This window comes from Pelophylax lessonae, assembly GCF_965119305.1.
Source record: "Pelophylax lessonae genome assembly, chromosome: 6".
Lineage (NCBI taxonomy): Eukaryota > Metazoa > Chordata > Amphibia > Anura > Ranidae > Pelophylax > Pelophylax lessonae.
Genome location: NC_138773.1, coordinates 12872166 through 12896188, shown reverse-complemented (window position 1 = coordinate 12896188; position 24023 = coordinate 12872166). Strand labels below are relative to the sequence as shown.

At 43.1% G+C, this 24023-nt stretch overlaps 1 protein-coding gene across 1 annotated transcript in view; it reads left to right on the top strand.

The window, feature by feature from the left end:
• Positions 1-758: 758 nt before the first annotated feature.
• LOC309559109 (uncharacterized protein) overlaps positions 759-24023 on the top strand; it is a 35747-nt gene continuing 12482 nt past the window's right edge. The window contains exons 1-6 of the mRNA XM_082262248.1: positions 759-1353; positions 12496-12743; positions 14463-14690; positions 16763-16794; positions 19152-19428; positions 20127-20357. Coding sequence (XP_082118374.1) covers positions 845-1353; positions 12496-12743; positions 14463-14690; positions 16763-16794; positions 19152-19428; positions 20127-20357 — 1525 coding nt within the window. The 5' untranslated portion in view covers positions 759-844. The remainder of the gene's footprint in view (positions 1354-12495; positions 12744-14462; positions 14691-16762; positions 16795-19151; positions 19429-20126; positions 20358-24023) is intronic.

Genomic DNA, 24023 nt, shown 5'->3' with positions numbered 1-24023 from the left:
AATTGCACAGGTGATCAAATACCACCAAAAGAAAGCTCTGTTTGTGGGAAAAAAAGGACGTAAATTTAGTTTGGGTACAGCGTCGCACGACCGCGCAATTGTCAGTTAAAGTCGCACAGCGCCGAATCGCAAAAAGTGGCCCAGACGTAAGACAGCAAAATCCTCCGGTGGTAAAGTGGTTAAAGAAATATGGTTGTTTTTTTAGTTAACGATTGAAGTCAGTTTGCAGTTGAAGAATAATTTTTAGTTAGAAATCAATGGTAAGAGCAGCAGTAGATGAGCAAGAGATGATCACATGGTAAAGAAAGTGCCTGGTACTCATTCACGGTGGTACTTAGGCAGGATGGTAAATGACAGCACCAACCCTAGTTGTGCTACCCCAGACGTCATATAAGGGGTCTTCAAAAAGTTTCTGCACTTTTTTATATTTTATAGAGTTTAAAAAAGTGCAGAAACGTTTTGAAGAACCCTTGTATTATTTTTTATTGGGTCCATATTTCCCGTTTTCTACATCTTTATCTGAAACACAAGCCCATTCATAGAATGGGTTAAAACAGGAACTTGTTCCCGGGAATTCCTGTCATCCTCTCTGACCTGAAAAACAGCATTGTTTCAATGTCGGTGAACTCTTGAGCAAACATTCACCAATATTCCAAACTACAGAAAAAAAAAAACACAGGGAAAGCTGCTTTGGGGTAGAACACCAGGAAATGAGACTATAATCAATTCATAATCTGAGCTCGAGGGCTGCGAGAAGGAAGAGGATGACATAGAAGTGGAATGACTGTCCTTGGTTTTGAGAAGTATCATTTATCCTAAGAATTTTTACGACATTACAACTAACATGTCAGCTATGGCTAAGACTGGAAATGAAACTTCTCAGGATGCTTGCCCTTCAGATTGGGGGCCTGAGATGGAGTTCTGTGAGATTGACTTGTCCCTAAAGAAGGACGTCTTTCTGAATCTACGTGGAAAAGTCCAGGTTGCTTTGAACGGATCCTTGGTGGTGGGAAGGGCACCTTTATTTCATGGGGATGAGATTCAACTGGGAAAAAGTGATCCCTTGTATGTCTTGAATCTCCCAAACCATAGGAGGACAGGTGATCTTCAAAATCCCCCAAATAATTCCACATATTATAAACACAGAGCAATGGGTCAATCTGAAGACGAAACTTCCAAGGAAGATACCCAAGGTCACATGGTCATTTTCCTGTCAAGGGCTGGCTTGGATCTAAACAGAAGTGCAAACCACTGCAAGATGTCTTTATATTTTAATATTCCAGAGACTCTGCCCAAAGTGGGCCTGATTCAGGGCGGAGGTGTCCTTTTTCAGCAGAAATTGGCAGCAAGAAGGTAAGAAAAAAATATGTTCTAAATGTTCATAGGTCACTGTTTTTGGGGTCTCAGTTAGAATGCTTTCCAAGGAACAATTGTACTTCAATATCAAAGGATTCATCCACCCAAAACTATTTTAGTTAGGCTCATGTTTAGTTAGGGTGATGGTGAGTGGAGCCTCCTATGGGCTTCTCAAATCTATAAGGGAGCTCTTTGTGTGATCTCCTGGCTTCATCAATCTGCTACGACCATCATGAGTATAACTGGTGTTCTCTACGGGATTTTAAGGCTCCATTCACACTACCGCGACTTGTCAGGCGACTTGTCAGCCTGACAAGTCGTGGTCCCTCGCGGTCCATTGACCGCAACATGACCCGTTCTAATAGGAGCGACACAAGTCACTCCGATTTAGAAAAAGGGTCCTGTACTACTTCGGGGCGACCTCGGAGTGACTTGCATAGACATTCATTATATGAAGTCCGTGCAAGTCGCGCCGAAGTCGCGGTGCGTGGGACTTCACAGGTCGCCCCCGAAGTCGTGCCGCTTCAGTTTGAATGCGGTCTAAGTCTGTTCAATTGTATTTTTCATACATTGTTACAGTATAACATTATTTGAGAATACTCTACAACCTTATGGAGAATACAGTTGGGGAAAGCGATCTTGCTGGTGTAGTCCCCTAGAGCAGTGGTCCTCAACCCTGGCCTACAGGGCCCACTAACAGGCCAGATTTTCAAGAAAACTGAAATACATCCCAGGTGATATCATTTGCTGCTCAGTGATTGCAGTACTCTAGTCTGCATCTCCCCAAGGTAATACCTAAAATCTGACCTGTTAGTGGGCCCTGTAGGCCAGGGTTGAGGACCACTGCCCTAGAGGATATAAAAAGAATGAGAGAACCCTGCAGATCTAATGAAATTCCAAAAAGCCTTTATTGCATGTGACAAGAAGTCAGAAGTGCTTTCTAAGACTTGTGGTTAGACGGCCATTTAAAATGCACCTTTGGGCACCCCCAACTGCCACTCCCCTTAAGGTGCAAAGGCAGAAGATGGGGTGTTCACATGCTACAGTCACATTGCTTTTGCAAAAACAATCACTCCTGTTGCATTCTGGAGGCATTTCCACTGCAGAACGCAACCCATTCAAGCAAATGGGAGGTGTTGGCACGGCATTTACAGGTTTAACCACTTTACCACCGGAGGATTTTGCTGTCTTAAGTCCAGGCCACTTTTTGCTATTCAGCACTGTGCGTCTTTAGCTGACAATCACGCGGTCATGCAATGCCGTAAACAAACAAAATTTACGTCCTTTTTTTCCCACAAACAGAGCTTTCTTTTGGTGGTATTTGATCACCTCTGCGCTTTTTATTTTTTGCGATATTAATCAAGAAATGCGAAAATTTTGAAAAAATAACAATATTTTTCTACTTTGACAGGTAAAAAATATCCAATATATTCAATTTTTGTCATATATTTAGGCCAAAATATATTTAGCTACATGTCTTTGACAAAAAAAATTGTCAATGAGCGTATTTTTAACCGCTTTAAGACCGGAAGATTTTACCCCCTTCCTGACCAGGCCATATTTTGCGATTCGGCACTGCGTTACTTTAACAGACAATTGCGCGGTCGAGCGATGCTGTATCCAAATTAAATTTATGTCCTTCTTTTCCACACAAATAGAGCTTTCTTTTGGTGGTATTTGATCACCTGTGCGATTTTTACTTTTTGCGCTATATACAATAAATTGGCGACAATTTTGAAAAAATAACAATATTTTTCACATTTTTTTATATGAAATTCCCCCCCCAAAAAAATGTAAAAATCAAAATTTTTTAACTTTTTTTGCCAATTTGTTTTCTGCTACATATTTTTGGTAAAAAAAAATCGCAATAAGCGTATTTTGATTGGTTTGCGCAAAAGTTATCGCAGCTACTAACTACGGGAAATTTATGTAATTTTTATTGTTTTTTTTTAACTAGTAATGGCGGCGATCTGCGATTTTTTTTTTTTTTTTTTTTTTTTGCGGGACTGTGACATTGCGGCAGACAGATCGGACCCCTGACTGACATTTTTGACACTTTTGGGGTTACCAGTGACATTACTACAGTAATCAGTGCTATATATATGCACTGTTACTGTAAAAATGACACTGGCAGGGAAGAAGTTAATTTTATTGGAGAGGGAGAGGTTAATGTATGCCTGGTGCTTACTGACTGTGTGGGGGGAGGTGACTGAGTGACACAGGGACAGATCGCAGGTTGAGCTATGCTGAACCCTGCAATCTGACCCTGCCTGTCACTTAGGAGATCCGCCCGCTTTGTTTACATAAGCGGGCGGATCTCCAAACTCGATTCCCCGACGATCGGGGAAGAGCGGCGGTGATCACCGCCGCTCCACCCCTGGCCCGACTCCCACTGTAACTGAATACAGCGGGAGCGAGGCTCCGGTGGCGCGCGCGCGCCGCCCACAGGGGGAGGTGTCCAGCGACGTAGGTCTACGTCGCTGGACGGAATCGAGCCACTTTGCCGCAGTAGCACCTATGTGAGCGGTCGGCAAGTGGTTAACCACTTTAGCCCCAGCCCTATTTCGGACACTTTTTGTTCACAAGTTAAAACCAGTATTTTTTCCTAGAAAACTACTTAGAACCCCCAAACATTATATATATTTTTTTAGCAAAGACTCTGGAGAATAAAATGTCGGTCATTGCAAAATTTTTTGTCACGCGGTATTTGCGCAGCGGTCTTTAAAACGCCATTTTTTTGGAAAAAATTTGAAAAATCACATTTCACTGCATTTAAAAAATACTAAACAGTAAAGTTAGCCCATTTTTTTTGTATATTGTGAAAGATGATGTCACGCCGAGTAAATAGATACCCAACATGTTACGGTTTAAAATTGCGCCCCCCCGTGGGATGGCGACAAACTACGGTCAATAGAGATCTCAATCTGCGACGCTTTAAATTTATTTAACGGTTACCAGTTTAGAGTTAGAGTGTAGCTCTTTTTTTTTAATTATTGCCCACGCTCTGGCGATCGCGGCGATACCTCACATGTGTGGTTTGAACAGCGATTTCATTTGCGGCTCGACTTGCGTATACGTTTTTTTTTGTGCGCGAGCTAACGGTGACGGGGACGGCTAAATTTTTTTTTTTTTTTTTTTTCCTATTTATTTTTTCTTTTTTTTAAACTTTATTACAGGTTTTTAAAAAAAAAAAAAATCTGATCACTTTTATTGCTGTCACAAGCAATGTAAACATCCCTGGTGACAGCAATATGTCGTGACAGGTACACTTTATGGAGGGATCGAGGGTCTAAAAGACCCTAGACCCCTCCACTACACTTCCCTGTATGCAAAACGCCGAAAACGGCATTTTTGCATACAGCCGTTTTTCAAATCTGCCGCCTTTTGCAGCACAGTAACCCGGACGTGACGTCATGGACGCCGCCTCCGGGTTACGTCATCGGAGACCCGATCGATGCCGTTTCCGGCATTCATCGGGACTCCATCCAGCCGGCGGACGTGCCGGCTGGGTGCTCGGGGCTCCCGGTGGGACGGTAGCCCCGAGCAAAGCCGCGGAAGGCGGCGGGAGGGGGGGGACGTCCCCTCCCGCCCCCCCGGGTAACGATCGAGCGGCTCCCGAGCCGCATCGATCGTTACCGACGGAAAGCCGACCGTCGGCTTCAAACAACGGTACCGGGATGATGCCTCTAACTAGAGGCATCATCCCGGTATAACCACTCAAAGTCAGCCGACGTAGAGGTTACGTGACTGGTAGTAAAGTGGTTAAAGCGGAACTTCACTTTTGTTCAGAAAAAATAACTCCCCTCTGGGTGATCTCTGTACATTGCAGGGATTGTAACAAACTTTGCTGCACTTTCCTACCTTTTTGTTTTTCTACTTACAATCATTTTTATTGAATTTTCGAGAAAGGAATTACAGACAAGTAGCATTAGTTATACATTCTGTATAGGTAGAGTAATTACAGAGAGTACATGCATGAATCCTTTTGTTATTCTGAAGAAATCATTCTTTGTTCCTCTGTGCCTCTGTGCTGAGTGGGTCTAATGGGAGTGGTTTCATAATTATCAATCAGCTGTGGCAGCTGCAGGGCTCTGAGGAAATCTGCTGGGCCTGCATCCCTTTAGACGTGTTCCTATTGGGAGTATCTCACCAAAAATGACATTTTTGTTGCAGGGGATGCCAGAAATCTGACTTGTATCTTAGTGCAGACTTCTGGGAAAATTGGTGAGCCAATCACACAAGCAGGAAATGATGTTTCTGGGGGTGTGGTCAGTATACATTCTGTGTACAGAACAGCTCCAGGCGGCCATATTGTATTGCATTTTCAGAAAATTACAACAGCTGCAGATTGAAAAGGAAAGGTCGTTTTTAATAACATTTAATTATAATATGATTTATGTCTCAATTGTATACGCTATATTGTTTGTTTGTTTTTTTGTTTATTTGCTATTTTTTTCCCCCCACTAAAGCTTTAAACAGGTGGTGAGGAGGCATCTTATCACCTCACCACCTGTCAAAGGCCTCTGAAAAGGAATTCAAATGTGGATCACTTTTCAGAGGCACGGTAGTTTAGGCGTAAGTCTACACTTACCCTAAAAGCCAACGCATTTCAGGGGCTCAAAACTTCCCCTTCGTCAGGGCTGCTGACACAAAATACCACAAAAAGTAATATTTTTAAATGTTCTAAAATATGGTATACATACAGTGCAAGATATACATCTACTCAGGCATATATAATATATAGCATTAACACCACAGAAAAATAATATGTACACATGAGGGGGTCATTAGATATAAACAAACAATAGAAATATACTATTACTATTTTAATTTTATGTATATAACCCTGCTACTGTAAATGCTCAAAACATGTTAGGTAGGTTTAATCTCTCATTTGTTTGTCTCTCACTCATCTAAAAGGATAAGTCCATCTAAGTCAGGGCAAATTATCAACTCATAGAACTGTGTTTTGTAGGTAATTCAAGCCAAAAGAAATGGGATTGTGTAGGCAAAAACATAGCTTAAAAAATTATATTTATTTTACAAATTACATACAAGGTGAAAGCTGTAAAGACAACAATTATTCTAGTTATTCTTATACTTTGGTCTATAGAGGTGATTCCGTCGTTTAAACCGTGGAGACATCCGGATTGGATGTGAGTCAAACAGACGGTTTTCCGACGCGTTTCGGCTGTAGAAATATAGCCTTTGTCAAGGTATCACCGCAAATTATTCTAAAAAAGTGAACAATTATAGTATTAGTGATATAGAAGATTATACATCGAAAACAAGATATAGAAAAACATTTTCATTGTTATAAAAATTCATGCGTTTACATTGTTGCTTCTGAGGAAGTATGAAAACTTGGGTATACCTTGCGGGACTGGAGTGAAAAGATGGGGTCTGTGTAGCCACATGGACTCCCCTGAGGTGCAGCGAGATCCTGGTTCTGATGCATGCCTGAATGGGGGGAATTGTGTTGGGTAAGTACTTAGTAAGTTGATGTGTTATAAATCAACTGAGATAAGACATGATTTAGTCTTACGTCAGGGCAAAGTATCAACTCATAGGCAGTGCTGTATTTTGGCCTAGGCCGATAAGGCCCAGGCCTAGGGCAGCACTTTGCAGGGGGCAGCAAAAAAGCCACCCCCCCCCTTCACCTGAGACTCTATTGGCCACTGGTTGCTAGAGCCACCTCTCTCACCCCCTTCCTCTCTTTCTCACCCCCCTTCTCTCTCTCTCATCCCCACCAATCTCTCTCTCATCCCCCCTCTCTCTCTCTCTCTCTCTCATCCCCCCTATCTCTTTCATCCTCTCACCCCCCTTTCTCTCTCATCCCCCTCTCTCTCTTATCCCCCCTCTCTCTCATCCCCCCTCTCTCTCTCTCGCTCTCATCCCCTCTCTCTTTCATCCCCACCCCTCTCTCTCTCTCATCCCCCTCTCTCTCTCGCTCTCACCCCCCCTCCCTCTCTCTCTGTATCTCACCCCCCGCTCTCTCTCACCCCCCCTCTCTCTCCCACCCCCTCTAACCCCCCCCTCTCATGAGATCTCAGGGGTTCATGCTGGGACTTGTAGTCCTTAAATTTTGGAGGGAGTCACATCCATCTAAAAGGAAGGAATGGGGTAAATTTACATGGGGGGGGGGGGCGCCCAATTTTAGTCTTGCCTAGGGCAGCACAAAACCAAAATACACCACTGCTCATAGGAGTCAAAGTAAGGAACAACCAGCAGTTGCCAATGTACAGGCAGCGTAGTAGCTAGCCGATTATTAGAATCCTGGTCAGAAGTCCAGGCCAAGGCCAGTAAGAGAAGCAGACAGGGGACATCCAAGCATGGGCCAGGTGGAAGCTGGTTCACCAACAAAGGTCAAGCATAAATTCAGGATTCACAGGAACACAGACTGAAGGACCATTCAGCAATGAGCCTATGCAGAACGTAGGTTTAAATAGCCTGTATAGCGCCAATGTCTGTGCTGAGCTTATATGATGTGTGAAAGGCTGACCATCTAGTTAGAGCTCAATGCACAGAAACATGTGCAAGATTCTGCACATGTGTACCAGTCTGATGACATTCCTGACACTCATCCACCTATTCTTGTGTTATTAGATAACAATAAAAGTACCCAAACAACCATACTTTAATCAGTTTCAGTACGCACCCGAAAAGCCAGAGCCACATTTCTTAAGGTCTATAAATGCTTGGGTAACAGCCTCCTGATCACCAGTTCTCCAGGTAATCTCCAGTATCAACAGCAATCACCCCGTTCTCTTCTTCTCCCTCCTAAATATCACTATTTCCTTTTTTCATTTTTAGAATATTTTAATTTTATTATTTTATTATCTCTTATAACGCCTTATATGTACAAATATGGTGTTGATATTATATTATATATACACATTTCAGGCTTGAAACCTCAAGATATAAAACTGTAATTTTTTTGTGAAGAATCAACAACAAGTGGGACACAATCATGAAGTGGAACGAAATTTATTGGATATTTCAAACTTATTTAACAAATAAAAAACTGAAAAATTGGGTGTGCAAAATTATTCAGCCCCCTTAAGTTAATACTTTGTAGAGCCACCTTTTGCTGCGATTACAGCTGTAAGTCGCTTGGGGTATGTCTCTATCAGTTTTGCACATCGAGAGACTGAAATTTTTGCCCATTCCTCCTTGCAAAACAGCTCGAGCTCAGTGAGGTTGGATGAAGAGCGTTTGTGAACAGCAGTTTTCAGTTCTTTCCACAGATTCTCGATTGGATTCAGGTCTGGACTTTGACTTGGCCATTCTAACACCTGGATATGTTTATTTGTGTACCATTCCATTGTAGATTTTGCTTTATGTTTTGGATCATTGTCTTGTTGGAAGACAAATCTCCGTCCCAGTCTCAGGTCTTTTGCAGACTCCATCAGGTTTTCTTCCAGAATGGTCCTGTATTTGGCTCCATCCATCTTCCCATCCATTTTAACCATCTTCCCTGTCCCTGCTGAAGAAAAGCAGGCCAAAACCATGATGCTGCCACCACCATGTTTGACAGTGGGGATGGTGTGTTCAGGGTGATGAGCTGTGTTGCTTTTACGCCAAACATAACGTTTTGCATTGTTGCCAAAAAGTTTGATTTTGGTTTCATCTGACCAGAGCACCTTCTTCCACATGTTTGGTGTCTCCCAGGTGGCTTGTGGCAAACTTTAAACGACACTTTTTATGGATATCTTTAAGAAATGTCTTTCTTCTTGCCACTCTTCCATAAAGGCCAGATTTGTGCAGTATACGACTGATTGTTGTCCTATGGACAGAGTCTCCCACCTCAGCTGTAGATCTCTGCAGTTCATCCAGAGTGATCATGGGCCTCTTGGCTGCATCTCTGATCAGTCTTCTCCTTGTATGAGCTGAAAGTTTAGAGGGACGGCCAGGTCTTCGTAGATTTGCAGTGGTCTGATACTCCTTCCATTTCAATATTATCGCTTGCACAGTGCTCCTTGGGATGTTTGAAGCTTGGGAAATCTTTTTGTATCCAAATCCGGCTTTAAACTTCTCCACAACAGTATCTCGGACCTGCCTGGTGTGTTCCTTGTTCTTCATGATGCTCTCTGCGCTTTAAACGGACCTCTGAGACTATCACAGTGCAGGTGCATTTATACGGAGACTTGATTACACACAGGTGGATTCTATTTATCATCATTAGTCATTTAGGTCAACATTGGATCATTCAGAGATCCTCACTGAACTTCTGGAGTTTGCTGCACTGAAAGTAAAGGGGCTGAATAATTTTGCACGCCCAATATTTCAGTTTTTTATTTGTTAAAAAAGTTTGAAATCTCCAATAAATTTCATTCCACTTCATGATTGTGTCCCACTTGTTGTTGATTCTTCACAAAAAATTACAGTTTTATATCTTTATGTTTGAAGCCTGAAATGTGGCAAAAGGTCGAAAAGTTCAAGGGGGCCAAATACTTTCGCAAGGCACTGTGTATATATATATATATATATATATATATATATATATATATATATATATATTTACATCCCATTTTATAACTATATTATATTTTTGACAATTTAAAATATGTTTTTTTTTTTATGGTATTTTATGCCTCAGCCCTAAAAAAGGAGGAGTTTTGAGTTCCCAAAATGCTTTGGCATTTTACTTTTTTTTTTAGACTCCTTCTGGGACCCAAAAGGTTACCTGGGTTAACAACGAGCTGCCTTTAAAATTTGGACCTCAACCCCTATCTTGCCCACCTATGGGCCCAGGACTCCACTAACATTCCATTAGTCAAACGGATTGATATTGTTTTTTGGTATTTATCCAGCTTTGGACTGCAGACAACTCTATGCTCTCAGGGACAGCTTGCCCACAGTACAAATAATGTTCCAAGGCAAATATGTGTGCGCAGGCCAAGAAGTATTTGTGCTGATGTGTGCAGGCACGCCTGTCACTAATACTGGCGCCAAAGGGACTATTTAAAGGGGACCGTGGCACTGGCTCATTGCAGTCTGATCTACATTGTTTCCGTGTATCTTCTTATCAGTTCCTGTTACTGACTCAGCTGACCCCTGACCACGCATGAACACTACCTACCCTGACCTCAGCTTGTCTCTGGAATTCACCTTGGCCTCCTGCCTTGTCTCACCTGTTTTGCCACTGCTAACCTTAGTCTTTATCCTAACTATTCTTCTGCTTTGCCACTTTTGTTTGATTTGACCATCTGTTGCCAACGTGGCATGCCTGACTCTGCATCCTGCTTAATCCTATCTGCCAAGTGTCTCCTGACCAGTAGGCTACCTACCTGGTCTCTGGCAGCAACCGGTCTTCTGCCACCCAAGTGTCTACCCACCTGCTGTCTACCAGTCCTGGTCCAGCTGCATCTGTTTGCTGTCAGCTGTCTCAGCCATCAAGCACCTCCCTGGCAAAGCTCTGGCTACCTACCTAAGCAGTTCTGCTGGACACCCACTACAGGCGCTCATACCTCACTGCGCTCTTGCGGCCACTGTCTCACTACCAGCAGTCCCTGAGCCTGGGCTGTAAGAGAGGCCTCCCTCTTCACGTCCAGCTCTACAACTAGGTACGTCACATACACATTTAACCACTTGTCGACCGCCTCATGACTATTTACTGCAGCAGTCAGCCGCTCCTGGGCAAAGCGATGTAGACGCTCCCGTCCCCGCTCGTTTCCTGCCTTCCCCGTGCGTGTGACCGGCGGCTCCGATGTCCAGAGAGGGAGAAAGACAGATGGCTGATGTAAACACAGCCATTTGTCATTCTCCCTTACAGTCAGTTCACACTATGGCGACACGACTTCGGGGGTGACTAGTTCAGTTAGGGGTCCGATGTCGCAATGTCGCAGTCCCACAAAAAAAATCGCAGATCGCCGCCATTACTAGTTAAAAAAAAAACAATAAAAATGACATAAAACTTTCCAGTAGTTAGTAAACGCAAAAACTTTTGCACAAACCAATCAAAATACGCTTATTGCGATTTTTTTTTTTACTTAAAATATGTAGCGTAAAACAAATTGGCCTAAAACTTTAAAAAATTTTGATTTTTCCATTTTTTTTTGAGAATTTCATATAAAAAAATTTAAAAAATATTGTTATTTTTTCAAAATTGTGGTTCTTTTTGTTTATAGCGCAAAAAGTAAAAATCGCACAGGTGATCAAATACCACCAAAAGAAAGCTCTGTTTGTGGGGGGGGGAAAGACGTCAATTTAATTTGGGTACAGCATCACATGACCGCGCAATTGCCCGTTACAGTCACGCAGTGCCGAATCGCAAAATAGGGCCTGGTCATTGAGCAGCCAAATCCTCCGGGGCTTAAGTGGTTAGAAAAATTTGTACCAGTAATAGGTTGAATTTGCTTTTCACAATTAAAAACAAAATAAAGGAAACTTGGTATCTATTTGAAAGGATTTGGATTTGCCCTCAGTTTCTGCCATAAGGACAACTGTCCAAGATACTGAGGGGAAGTTCATAATAAGACAAACCAGAACAGGAGGTGAAATCTTCCAGCCTGGTGACAACTCCCAAAGGTAAGATTTCCCCTCACATTGGGGAGATTTGTTCTTCCTTCCTTGTTATTGAGATAGGAAGTTAAGCACCGTACACACGTACCGATCGCCGGCCGAACGATTGGCCTTCTTTTGTCCAGGGCTGTCCTGTCTGTTGAAAACTGCAAAAGACTGCACACGAATTTTGTCGGCCAACTACAGCCGACTGCAGAAGTGATGTCATGTGATGGTTAACTTTCCGTGTGTTTTTTCTTTTCTGAGCATGCCCAGTCTTGCAAATCTGCTGATTGCCGGACGAATTCTGTACTGACTGGCGAACAATCGGCCGCTCTGGTGTTGGCCAACAAAAATTTTAATGCCTGTCGGAAGCATCATACTAACAAGCCTACAATCGGCAGATCGGTCGTCGGCCGAATATTTACGGCCGACAATCGGTACGTGTGTACGGGGCTTAAGGATCACAGTTAGCAGAAAAATAGCCAAAGTTCTAACCCTTCTCTATCTTTGTCTTGAACTAAATATGTTTTAGATGGAGCTTCACTTTGAAAGATTGATATGCCATATAAAAATGGATGACTTAATGAGAGTCACACTTCTGTATTTGTCATGCTTTCTTGGTTCTTTATCAAGGGAAGACAACAGAGAGAAAATGGGAGTCTTCTTCTGGGACTCTGACACAGATATCAACTGGCTCACCCATGAAGTTGTTGATAGGAAGATAAGTTCCGTGTTCTGTCTGGCCCTGTCATGGGTTGGAGACCAATTCTGGAGATCTGTGGCCTCGAGATGCACTATGATAATCTTCTGCCATTCCATGAGGTCAGGGAAATCTTTGTATGACCTTGATATGTACCTGGACCACCTCCTGCACTCACATGGTAAGAAGGACATTCAATAACTATCTACTGTATGTAATATATATGGAATAGTGAGGAAGGAAAATTCTATAGAAACTGAAACCTCACAGGGAATTTGAAGCTAGAGCAGTCTGGGAAAAGTCAATGCTCTCCTGAAGCCCGAGCCTCAGCACAAGTTTCCTGTAACTCAGGCATGTCCAACCTGTGGCCCGAGGGCCGCATGCCACCCGGAACCGCAGGCAATGCGGCCCACTGCCCCCTGACAATTTTTTTTTGCTGGGGAGGAAGGAAGTCGGGTCGGGGGCACGGCCACAGCAGCTTCAAACTAACGGTGGGCAGAGGCTGCCTCAAGGGGGGGTGGAGGTGAGCATGTACAGTGTTTCAGACTCCTACCACCATGACAACTTCAAATCACTTAAGTGGTCATGGTGGTTAGAGTGTTCCTTTAACCACTTTACCACTAGAGGATTTTGCTATCTTACGTCCAGGCCACTTTTTGTGATTCAGCACTGTGCGACTTTAACTGACAATTGCGCGGTCATACGACACCATACCCAAATGAAATTTAAGTCCTTTTTTTTCCACAAACAGAGCTTTCTTTTGGTGGTATTTGATCACCTGTGCGATTTTTACTTTTTGCGCTATAAACAAAAAAAGAGCGTAAATTTTGAAAAAATAACAATATTTTTCACATTTTTTTATATGAAATTCCCCCCCAAAAAAATGTAAAAATCAAAATTTTTTTAAAATTTTGGCCAATTTGTTTTCTGCTACCTATGTTTGGTAAAAAAAATCATAAAAAGCATATTTTGATTGGTTTGCGCAAAAGTTATTGCGTTTACTAACTAAGGGAAAGATTTCTGTCATTTTTGGCGTTTTTTTTTTAACGAGTAATGGTGGCGATCTGCGATTTTTTTTTGCGGGGCTGCGACATTGTGGCGGACAGATCGGACCCTTGACTGACATTTTTGACACTTTTGGGGGTACCAGTGACATTACTACAGTAATCAGTGCTATATATATGCACTGTTACTGTAAAAATGACACTGGCAGGGAAAGTGTTAATTTTATTTAAGAGGGAGGGGTTAATGTATGCCTGGTGCTTACTAACGTGTGTGGGGGGAGGTGACTCAAGGACAGATCGCATGTTCAGCTACGCTGAACTCTGCAATCTGACCCTGCCTGTCACTTAAGAGATCCGCCCGCTTGTGTTTACACAAGCAGACGGATCTCCACACTCGATTCCCCGGCGATCGGGGAAGATCAGCGGTGATCGCCGCTGCTCCTCCCCTGGCCCAACTCCCACTGTGACTGAATACAGTGGGAGCGAGCCTCCGGCGGCGCGTGCGAGCCTCCAGCGGCACCGCCGAGACAGGGGTGTGTCTGGCGACGTAGGTCTACGTCGCCAGACGATAACGAACCACTTTGCCGCAGTGGTGCTCGAGTGAGCAGAGGGCAAGTGGTTAATATCTCTCAGAAGAAGTAAATCTCTGTATACTGATTCCATTGCATTTGATCATCCTCTAGTTGTGTTAAATTAGTGCAGGGGGCGCGGCGGCGTGGGAAGGGCGCTGCTGCATTTTTTTACTTATATCCCCCAACTATAGTATATATTTTAGATGCGGCCCGAGAAAATTTCTCTACACTCAATGTGGCCCAGAGAAGCTGTAACTCATTAGTCCTCCTCTGAATCTGACAGCACAAGATTGATGATGACATTGTTCCTTCTATGACATCCAGGAGCTGAAAACATACTAATGATCGTTGGGGACCTGGAAGATAAGATGTGCGAGAAGGGGATGAGAGCTCAGTGGAGACAGAGCCGCTTCTCCAGCATTGAGCTGCTTATCTTCTCGGAGATGGAAATGAATTTACTCTGTCCCCTCAGACTCCGACAACTGATAGAAACCTCCCTGGTGGAGGCAAAACTGAGCCAAATCCGATGCATCTTACTGCAGCTGATTTCAGGTAAGATACAGGTGCCATTTATATAGGTCAGAGATCCTCAAATTATGGCCCTCCAGCTGTTGCAGAACTACACATCCCATGAGGCATTGTAAAACTCTGACATTCATAGACATGACTAGGCATGATGGGAACTGTAGTTCCTGAACAACTGGAGGGCCCCTGTACCCACCCCGGCTTTGTCTACTGTTTTTGCTTGCCTGCTGCTTGTGACTTCAGCTCATTTCCCGGATTCTCTTCTGTCTCCTGTCATCTGTACTTGTGAGTGGTCTCTGCACTGACAGTTGGGCATACCTGGAGGACACAGTTCCAGTTTTCCACAAGTCCATCCCCTCCATCAGGGGCCCTGGGAAAGAAGCAGGTTGGAGCTTAGACTCCGCACCCTGGGGAACCCTGAGTTGGCATTCTACAAGGGCTCGCTACTATAGAAACTTGACAGCTGACAATTCGTTTTTTTTTATTGCTGCCTGTGTCCCCTTTAAAGAGTTCTCCCTGTTTGTCCTGGTGGTAACCATTGTCACTGGGGCAAAAATGGGTCTATTTGCAAAGCATTGAATGGGACTTTCACCAAACATTTTCTGGTGGAGAATCCTCAAAGCCCATTGGATTTAGATGACAGTGACTCCAACAGAGAATGTTTGTTGAAAGTCCCATTCACTGCTTTATAACTAGACCCCAAAGTTCTGAGGAAATCCCAAATTTTGAGCTGTCACCACAAGAGCAATAGAAATCTTCCAACGGGGACACCTGTTCTGGAGCGTGGGAGCTTTCCCTTATTTTAGAAAGATTTCTGTTTATTGTTCATTGGGGGAAATCTCCCCAAATGGGACCAGATGGAAAAAACCTGTTCCCTATTCTATAAAAGTTTTGGATTTAACCACTTGCCGACGGCCGCACGACTATTTACGGCGGTAGTCAGCCCCGTACAGGCAAAGTGACGTAGGGCTACGTCGCTAGCCTGAGAGCCTCTAGGGGCGAGCATGCGCCGCCGGAGGCGCGCTTCCGCCCCCGCTCGTTCCCTAACATGTCCGCGCGTGTGACCGGCAGACCCGATGTCCGCCGGCCACTCGCGATCTCCCGCTGGAGAGGGAGAAAGGCAGGCGGCTGATGGAAACAAAGCCGCCTGTCATTCTCCCTGATCTAACTGCAGAGATCATACGATCCTGCTATGTAGGATCGTATGTCTCTGTGGTTACATCAATAGCCACACCCCTTTACAGTTAGAAGCACGCCCCTAGGGACACACTTAACCCCTGCATCACCAATAAAGTTAACCCCTTCCCTGCCAGTGTCATTTTTACAGTAACAGTGCATATATATAGCACTGATTACTGTAGTAATGTCACTGGTACCCCCAAAAGTGTAAAAAATGTCAGTCAAGGGTCCGATCTGTCCACCGCAATGTCGCAGTCCCGCAAAAAAAATCGCAGATCGCCGCCATTACTCGTTAAAAAAAAAAACACCAAAAATGACAGAAATCTTTCCCTTAGTTAGTAAACGCAAAAAAATTTGCACAAACCAATAAAAATACGCTTATTGTGATTTTTTTTACCAAACATATATAGCAGAAAACAAATTGGCCCAAAATGTTAAAAAATTTTGATTTTTACATTTTTTGGGGGGAATTTCATATAAACAAAAATTGAAAAATATTGTTATTTTTGCAAAATTGACCCTCTTTTTTTGTTTATAGCGCAAAAAGTAAAAGTAGGTGATCAAATACCACCAAAAGAAAGCTCTGTTTGTGGGGAAAAAAGGACATCAATTTAATTTGGGTACAGCGTCGCACGACTGCGCAATTGTCCGTTAAAGTCACGCAGTGCCGAATCGCAAAATAGGGCCTGGTCAGGAAGGGGGTAAAATCTTCCGGGGCTTAAGTGGTTAAATATATCCCCTAAGCCACTGACCCTCAAGGGCCATTATGGTACATACAATCCTGTCACTTTACCCTAAGCTTGTTATCATTCATTATTTTAATTTCGGAAACTATAAAAAGGAAATTGAAAAAGGGTGCCTGATTTATTTTTCCCAATTCCAACAATTTAGAAACAATTCTTGTCTTTTGTCTTTTCCAGAAATGAATCCCCCATCCCGATACATTTTCAAGGTGAGGAACAGCTACAGAAGATTAGTGCACATAGAAGGCTCTAAGTTTCCTGCAGCACATTGTAAAGTTGACCATCAAGCCGGTGTAGGACACAAGAGTTTGGAGAGCAGAAATGAAGGGAATAAGATACGGACTAATTAGATGAATGCATTGTAGATTTTGCTCTGAACAGAACCTGCCAGGGCAACTCAAGCCTGTCCCAGCTGAGGCCCCCATCCAAAATCTTCCATTGTCCAAAAATACCACTGGTGGTGCTAGTCCTGGGACAAGCATGTCAAGCCTTTTCTATGTTTGTATTCTCAGGTTGAATTCCCCAAGGTTCATCTTGAAGTACTGTATATGAAAAGTAAAATCTAGATTTTTTTTTATTTTTTTTTTACGTGGGGAGGGTTAAGGCCAGTGCAATGGTGGTTAACTTCCTAGCTATAGAGGTCCCTTTGTGCAACCACTTACATAAAAAAGGACTACTCATAATATTCATTGTAGAATATGCTATATAGCCCACCAGATGGTCAAAGACTGCAAACATACTACAGGAGAAGTAAAAGAGTAGACTTTTTAGAGGAAACAAAAACGAGCTACCAAGAGAGTGCCATAATCTGAAACAGCAGAAAAAAACAAATATCAGTGGAGGGACCATTGAACCAAATGATGGACTTTATGGGCGCATCATAAGATAGACTAGATAGACACAATTATTGTATAAAAAAAACACATTTTATTGAATACACAGTTAAAATTGGTATACAGGAGGTGATGAACCTCAACCAAACAAAACCCCCCTTTTGTTTGGTTGAGGTTCATCACCTCCTGTATACCAATTTTAACTGTGTATTCAATAAAATGTGTTTTTTTTTTATGCAATAATTGTGTCTATCTAGTCTATCTTATGATGCGCCCATAAAAGTCCATCATTTGGTTCAGTGGTTCTTCCACCAATATTTGTTTTTATAGACTTTTTAGAGGTTGCTGGTATGCTACTGGAGACTGGAGACATGCTGTAGATGACCCCTTAAAAGAAATAACTACTGCCACATTCGAAATTCACCACATTAAGATATATTAGAAAAGAGCAGACAAACAAAGGACAGCTAAAAAAATAAAAGCAAGAATCAACCAAACTATTTAACCACTAGAATGTGGCCTAATTCATATTTTTAATTAATTGGCTGGAGTTAAAGAAGAATTCCAGGTATGGATATTTTTACATTGTTACATTGGTCCACAATGTAACTATGCATAAACCATATGTATGGGATCCCTTTCTTAACCTTTTCAAGACAGAAGAACCTTTGAAATAACTTTCCAGTCTCAGTGAAATGACTAAAGCTGACTATATCTACTACTCATGATACATTAGTGTAATGGTCAATGGGAAGAATGCTCCTTAAACTTGTGGTCATTGGGAAGAATTCCCCCCTTATAGAAACCTAAAATAATCAATGGTGTCAGTGGGGATTTATCTAATAGGCAGACATTGCTCATATGTCAAGGAACCCCTAGCAACCTCTGGAGGAACCCTAGAATTCCATTCCAATTTTGAAAATAACTGTATTAGGCACCACTACTCCAGTGATCCCTACTAGCTTTCCAGTCCAGTGGCTAGCAGCTGACCCGCTACCTTGTGAACACAGTAGGTTGCACACTCAGCAGGGGTGCCTTTCAGAGAACACTTTGCATTTTCTCAATGAATGTAAAGTGTTCTCTAATTTGATGAGGTGGAGGCAAGAGCAGCAATGTCACAATTTACACCTCGTAGTAGGGGCAGGAATATTTGGGTTGTTCTTTAATGGTAGGTTAAGGTAGTAACATTAAAAATACAGCTACATTTAAAAAAAAGAAAAAAAAAAAAAAATATATATATATATATATATATATATATATTTACTATTTTGAGCCAGTTTTCCTTTGATAATAAAAACAAAAAAATGAGGAGATATTCATTACCATTTAAAACCAAATGAAAGCCAAATTTATCCTAAAAAAAAAAAAAAAAAACAAGGTATAATCCACCTGGGTGCAAAAAGTAGTTGTGATGATATGTACGGTTTTACTAACACGTATCAAAGTTGCAAAATTGTGCTTAGGCATTATGATTTGTTTTTCCCTGGGGGTTAAAAAAATTTAAAATATAATAAAATAAATGAAAATAAATAAATAAAGTGCCGTCACTCCACGCACATACATAGGAATGCAAAAGTGTGCATAAGATATGCACATGTGTGTGTGTGTGTGTGTGTGTAAACAAGGATTGTGCAACAAATCCTGAGCACCACCACATACTCCAGTATTGAACTGGCTAAACCTGTCACTTCATCTCAGGTTTTATCTTATTGTATTTCTTCCTTTTTCATCAGTCACATAAAAAACACGTCATTGGAATCTTCTCCAAGTCAGCAAACGACTGTTATTTTTGGCTGAAGACAACTCTGTCATCTGCTGAGAACTTTAGGGATTTGGTGAAGGAGGTCCTGCAGGTCCAGTTGGTTACCATTGACAAAAAGCTCACCAGAATGATCTCCAAGTGTACGCTTGCCATCTTGTATCACACTAAGAAGCAAGGAAATGTTAAACTTACTGATGTTTCTGGATCCATCTACAATGAGGAGCTCCGATGTCTATCCACTATTCTTGGTAAGTACCTAGGTAAGTACAGGTTGTAGAAACATTCAGCAGGTACAAGCAAGCCCAGTGGGGGAGCACACTGGTCAGGAGCCACTTACAACTGTGACAGCAATGAAGATGCCGACAGAGCGTAATGCGGCCTGGCTGGTCCTCACCCCAAAAGGTTGGCTTCCTGGAAAGGTAGATGTAGTCCCCGCACTGTCCCTACTCCTCCGGAACCTTTCCCTGTCTCTAAGCACTGTCTCTGGCAGATGGAGATCCTATCCCTACACTAGCCACCTGCCAAAAGCGTGCCAAGCCGGAAGCCAGAGTCTTAAATAGACTCTGCCTGACCCAAGATGGCAGCCAGAGTCACATGGGGTGCCCACATCAAATCAGATTATGGCCCTACTTGTGACTTGTGACCAAGTTTCCTCCCAACTTCCTACCCCAAGAGCGATTGAGGGCCACCTGCAATGGAGAATACTGACTGCATCTGCCTACACACACTTATTTAACAGATATAACGAATACGCTTCCAAAGGCATGTTTAACATTAACAATTAACATACGTTTTAATCTCCTTTGGCTTATTCAATTTTGCTTGTGCCGCCTGATTAAGCCAATTTAGAAGACATTAAAGATGGAAACTAAGCCTGTAGTTATCATGTGTGCTGGGTTTATGGTCCAGTCCATCCAGTAAGTTGTTTCTTCTTCACTTACTACAGGGAGGGACAAAGTGATTGTAGTCCTTGACGATATGGATAAAAGCCGCTCAGCAGAGAAAATGAGGATCCTCAAGGAACAACCAAGTATTGATAGACTGGCCAGGGATCTGTTCCTCTTTGGTGTCAAAGAAAAATCAGAGCATGTGACTTTCCGAACTTCCAGAGAATACATAGAGGGGGAAACAATGCAACAAAAGATGAAGGCATTCAATGATCGGATAAAGATAAGAGGTGAGAGAGGCCGGTGGTTCCTTGACTCTTCTCATTGCTATAGGTTGATTTGTTAATATTTAGTGATGATGATGCAACTAAGAAATCTGCAAACATTTGCAACAATTTGATCTAAATGCAACCCATGGGCTGAAAAATAATTTACCACAATTTACAAAGAATCACAATAAGGAAACTTCCGTTGTAATGACTCATGTGGTATCGCCCTTCTTAGTAAATGTGTTCAAATATCAGAACACCAATTTGTAGAGAACTTTGTTTCAATCCCAATGAAGTAGGTCAACTCATTCTTCGAACTTGTCTTGTGGACAATAAGATGGTGTTCTGAGAACTCCAACTTCTGGGCCATATGAATATGCCGACCAGTTGTTCTTAACGCCACCCTTTTGTTGCCTCCCCGACAGAGACTGGGATGTCTAGAACACAAGATGTGTCAGGGAGCTTCAGCTAACCAGGAAACAGATATAAGAAACCACTGAACAATGGCCAAAAAATTTCAGAATGTTCACTAATAGGTTTTACCTGTAGTCCCCTTGTCCTAAACTGGGACTACTATGTCAATTTATTTTTTGGGTGGCTGTAGTTAGCTCAGACTGGTGGTAACGTTTTTCACCTTTCACCTTTTTCCCAAAGCTTAAGTTGGCTTGTGATTTTTCACTGTCGCAAGTAGATGTCACTGATATCGCTGGTCAAAGTATGAGATTTCACAATAAAAGTAGGTTAGGAATATTTCCTTCAGCCAATGGAGTAGGCAGTTTATGCCACTGGTGCATGCTGTGGGAGGATATAAATATCTGGGACAGGCCGTGTGCTCCCCCTCTTTTCCCTGGGCTGAAGCCTACAAAGGTGCTCCTGGATGGAGCTCTGCGGTTAGGCCCAATAGCCTGGTTTGGGGCCAAACATATGCTGAAGTTGTCCTAAAGCTGTCCTGCCTGGTCTGGAGGAAGCTGTGCCAAGGAGGACACCCAGGGGAGGTTCCTTGCTGGAGAGAGCCAGGAAGGAGACCGGTCTTTTAGAAGGGCTTGGTGACTCACTGAAGCACTGAAATTTGGGAATGTGCTTACAGTGTTGCTGGATCAACTAAACCACCTCCTGCCCACCGTGTTGTAAAATGACGGCAGCAGGGTGGCTCTCTTGTTCTGGGACTACGTCATATGACATCATCCCACTCTTGGCAATCGGCAGTGCGATGTGTCCCTGGGACAAGGCGCATCACCAAACTCTGTAAAGAGCTGATGACGAGGCTCTTTACCCATGTGATCAGCTGTGTCCAATCACAGCTGATCACATGTAAGCAAGGAAATGTCGGTTATCGGCATTCCTCTCCTCACACTGACAGTGTGTGGGGAGAGGTGAGCCGATCAACGGCATTTCCTCACAGGGGAAATTTACACAGATTATCAGTGCAGCCCCAACAATGCCCAACAGTGATGCCAATCAGTGCCCATCAGTGATGTCAGTCAGTGCTGCCTTTCAGTTCCCATCAGTGCCGCCCATCAGTGTCGCCATTCAGTGCCCATCAGTGCTGCCCAATCGTTCTGCCCATCAGTGCTGCTTCATCAGCGCGCACCGGTGAAGGAGAAAAATTATTTACAAAATATTCTAACAGAACCTAAGAAAAACGTTCAAAAATTTCTGTCTTTTTTCTTATTTTTAATAAAAAATAAAACCCCAGTGGTGATTAAATACCACCAAAAGAAAGCTCTATCTGTCTAAAAAAAATGATAAAAATGTCATATGGGAACAGCATTCCATGACCACGTTCCCATTCCCCACATTTTAGCCATTGACTCAGCCCTAGGGTAAAATTCTAGACTGCCCCTGCTTCTGGAGGTGCTATGCTGCTTCTGGGGTGTCAGAGGGGTGCTACATACCTATTGCCAAGGCACTAGGGTCATGTTTTAATCTACATGGTCTTATTCTATTGGGTTTTTACCTTATCCAACCTCCAGTCCTAAAAAAGAGCCTAAAATATAAAAGTTGCAGTAGCACAGTGGATTGGTGGTTGGCATATTTGCCTTGCAGCACTGGAATCCTCAATTTTGATCCTGATTGGAGCGCTACCTGCTTTGAGTTTGCATGTTCTGTATTTTCTCTCTTTGCTTGCATGAGTTTCTTCCGGGTAGTCTGGTATCCACCCACAAAAAGACATGCTGGTAACTTACTTGGCTGTCTAAACTGGCCCTAGTATGTGTGTACGTGTATGTAAGCATGTGAGATAGGGACCTTAGATAGTAAGCTCTTGAGAGCAGGGACTAACATGAAGCGTTAAGTAAATTGTCAGTGCTATACAGTAAATTCCTGTAATAATTACAAAACACAGGCAGAGGGCAAAGGACAAATGCCTGTGTTCTATCTGTCACAACGTACTATGCCCTGTTATGCTCTGTGCTCTGTGTGGAGGTGGCCACCTTGGTAGAGGCAGAGCTTTACTTCCTCATATTAGAGCTACCCCATGATAACTGGTGGGATAACAATAAAGAAGCAGCAGGAGAGGTGGAAGAAGCACAGATCTACAGAATGGATGAAGAAGAAGCAGATAGATCCAAGCACTGCAGGTCTCCAGGTGCACCTTCCTCTCCAGCAAGGAGAACAGTGAGCAGCAAATCTGGTGATACCAAAAGTCAGAGGAAGCTGTGCCTTAGTTAATCTCACACTGCAGATATATAGCTATGAGGATACAGGACAGGAGTGCCTAGGGAAGAGAAATGCACTGTCTTAGGCAAAAGGCAGATTTTATGGGGAACTATTAGGAAACAATTACCATTTCTAGATGTTCCCTATAGCATGGCAAATCTTCACTTTTTTATGTTCATGGCCACTCTAAAGAGGCACACGGTTTATTTTACCTTCATGCATTCTATGCATGAAGGTGAAAAACCTTCAGTATGCAGCTCCTCCCCCACCCCCCTACCTAATGCTTACCTGAGTCTGATCTCAATCCAACGATGTGCATGAAAGCAGAGGGCCTCTCAATCATCATTGGCTCAGACACAAAATTGAGAGTCATTGGCTCCTGCTGCTGTCAACTACTGCCAGTGTGGAGGGAGCAGGGGGCGGGGCCGAGTGGTGCTATGTTTATCTTATGAACACACAGAGCTGGCTCGGGGGTAAAGCATGCAGGGGTGCCTCCTTAGCCAGTGGTTTGCTATGGGAACACTCAGTGAGAGGGAGGGGCCAGGAGCGCCGGTGGGGGACCCAAGAAGAGGAGGATCAGTGCTGCTCTGTGCAAAACAACAACCGCTTTAAAGCAGGGTTTATTATTTGGTCTTGGTTAGGTTTTTCTTCAGTGTGATTGTGGGGACTCATTAGCCAATTGTGAAAGAGGATCTTCACCCTAGAAAGAAAAAATTAAAAAGTTTTAATAAAAGGACACTTACCTGCCCAGGGTTCCTGTATTGTCCTCACCTGGGCCAGTTCTTCGCCGGTCTTCTGGCATGTTTACTGTGGGAAGCTGGCTGTGACTCCTTGTGGCTTCACAGACTGCTTCCCAACATGCTGCTCTTTGTAAATAGTCTTGCAGCCTTCGGGAACCTTTGATGTGTCCCAGAAGACTGCGGGCAAAGGAGGGCAAAACTTTTTCTTGGATTGCCTAGGCGATCAAAACTAGGTATCCGCTCCCACAAAAAAATGTTAGTGTACCAAACATGTTAGAGGAGGAGGGGA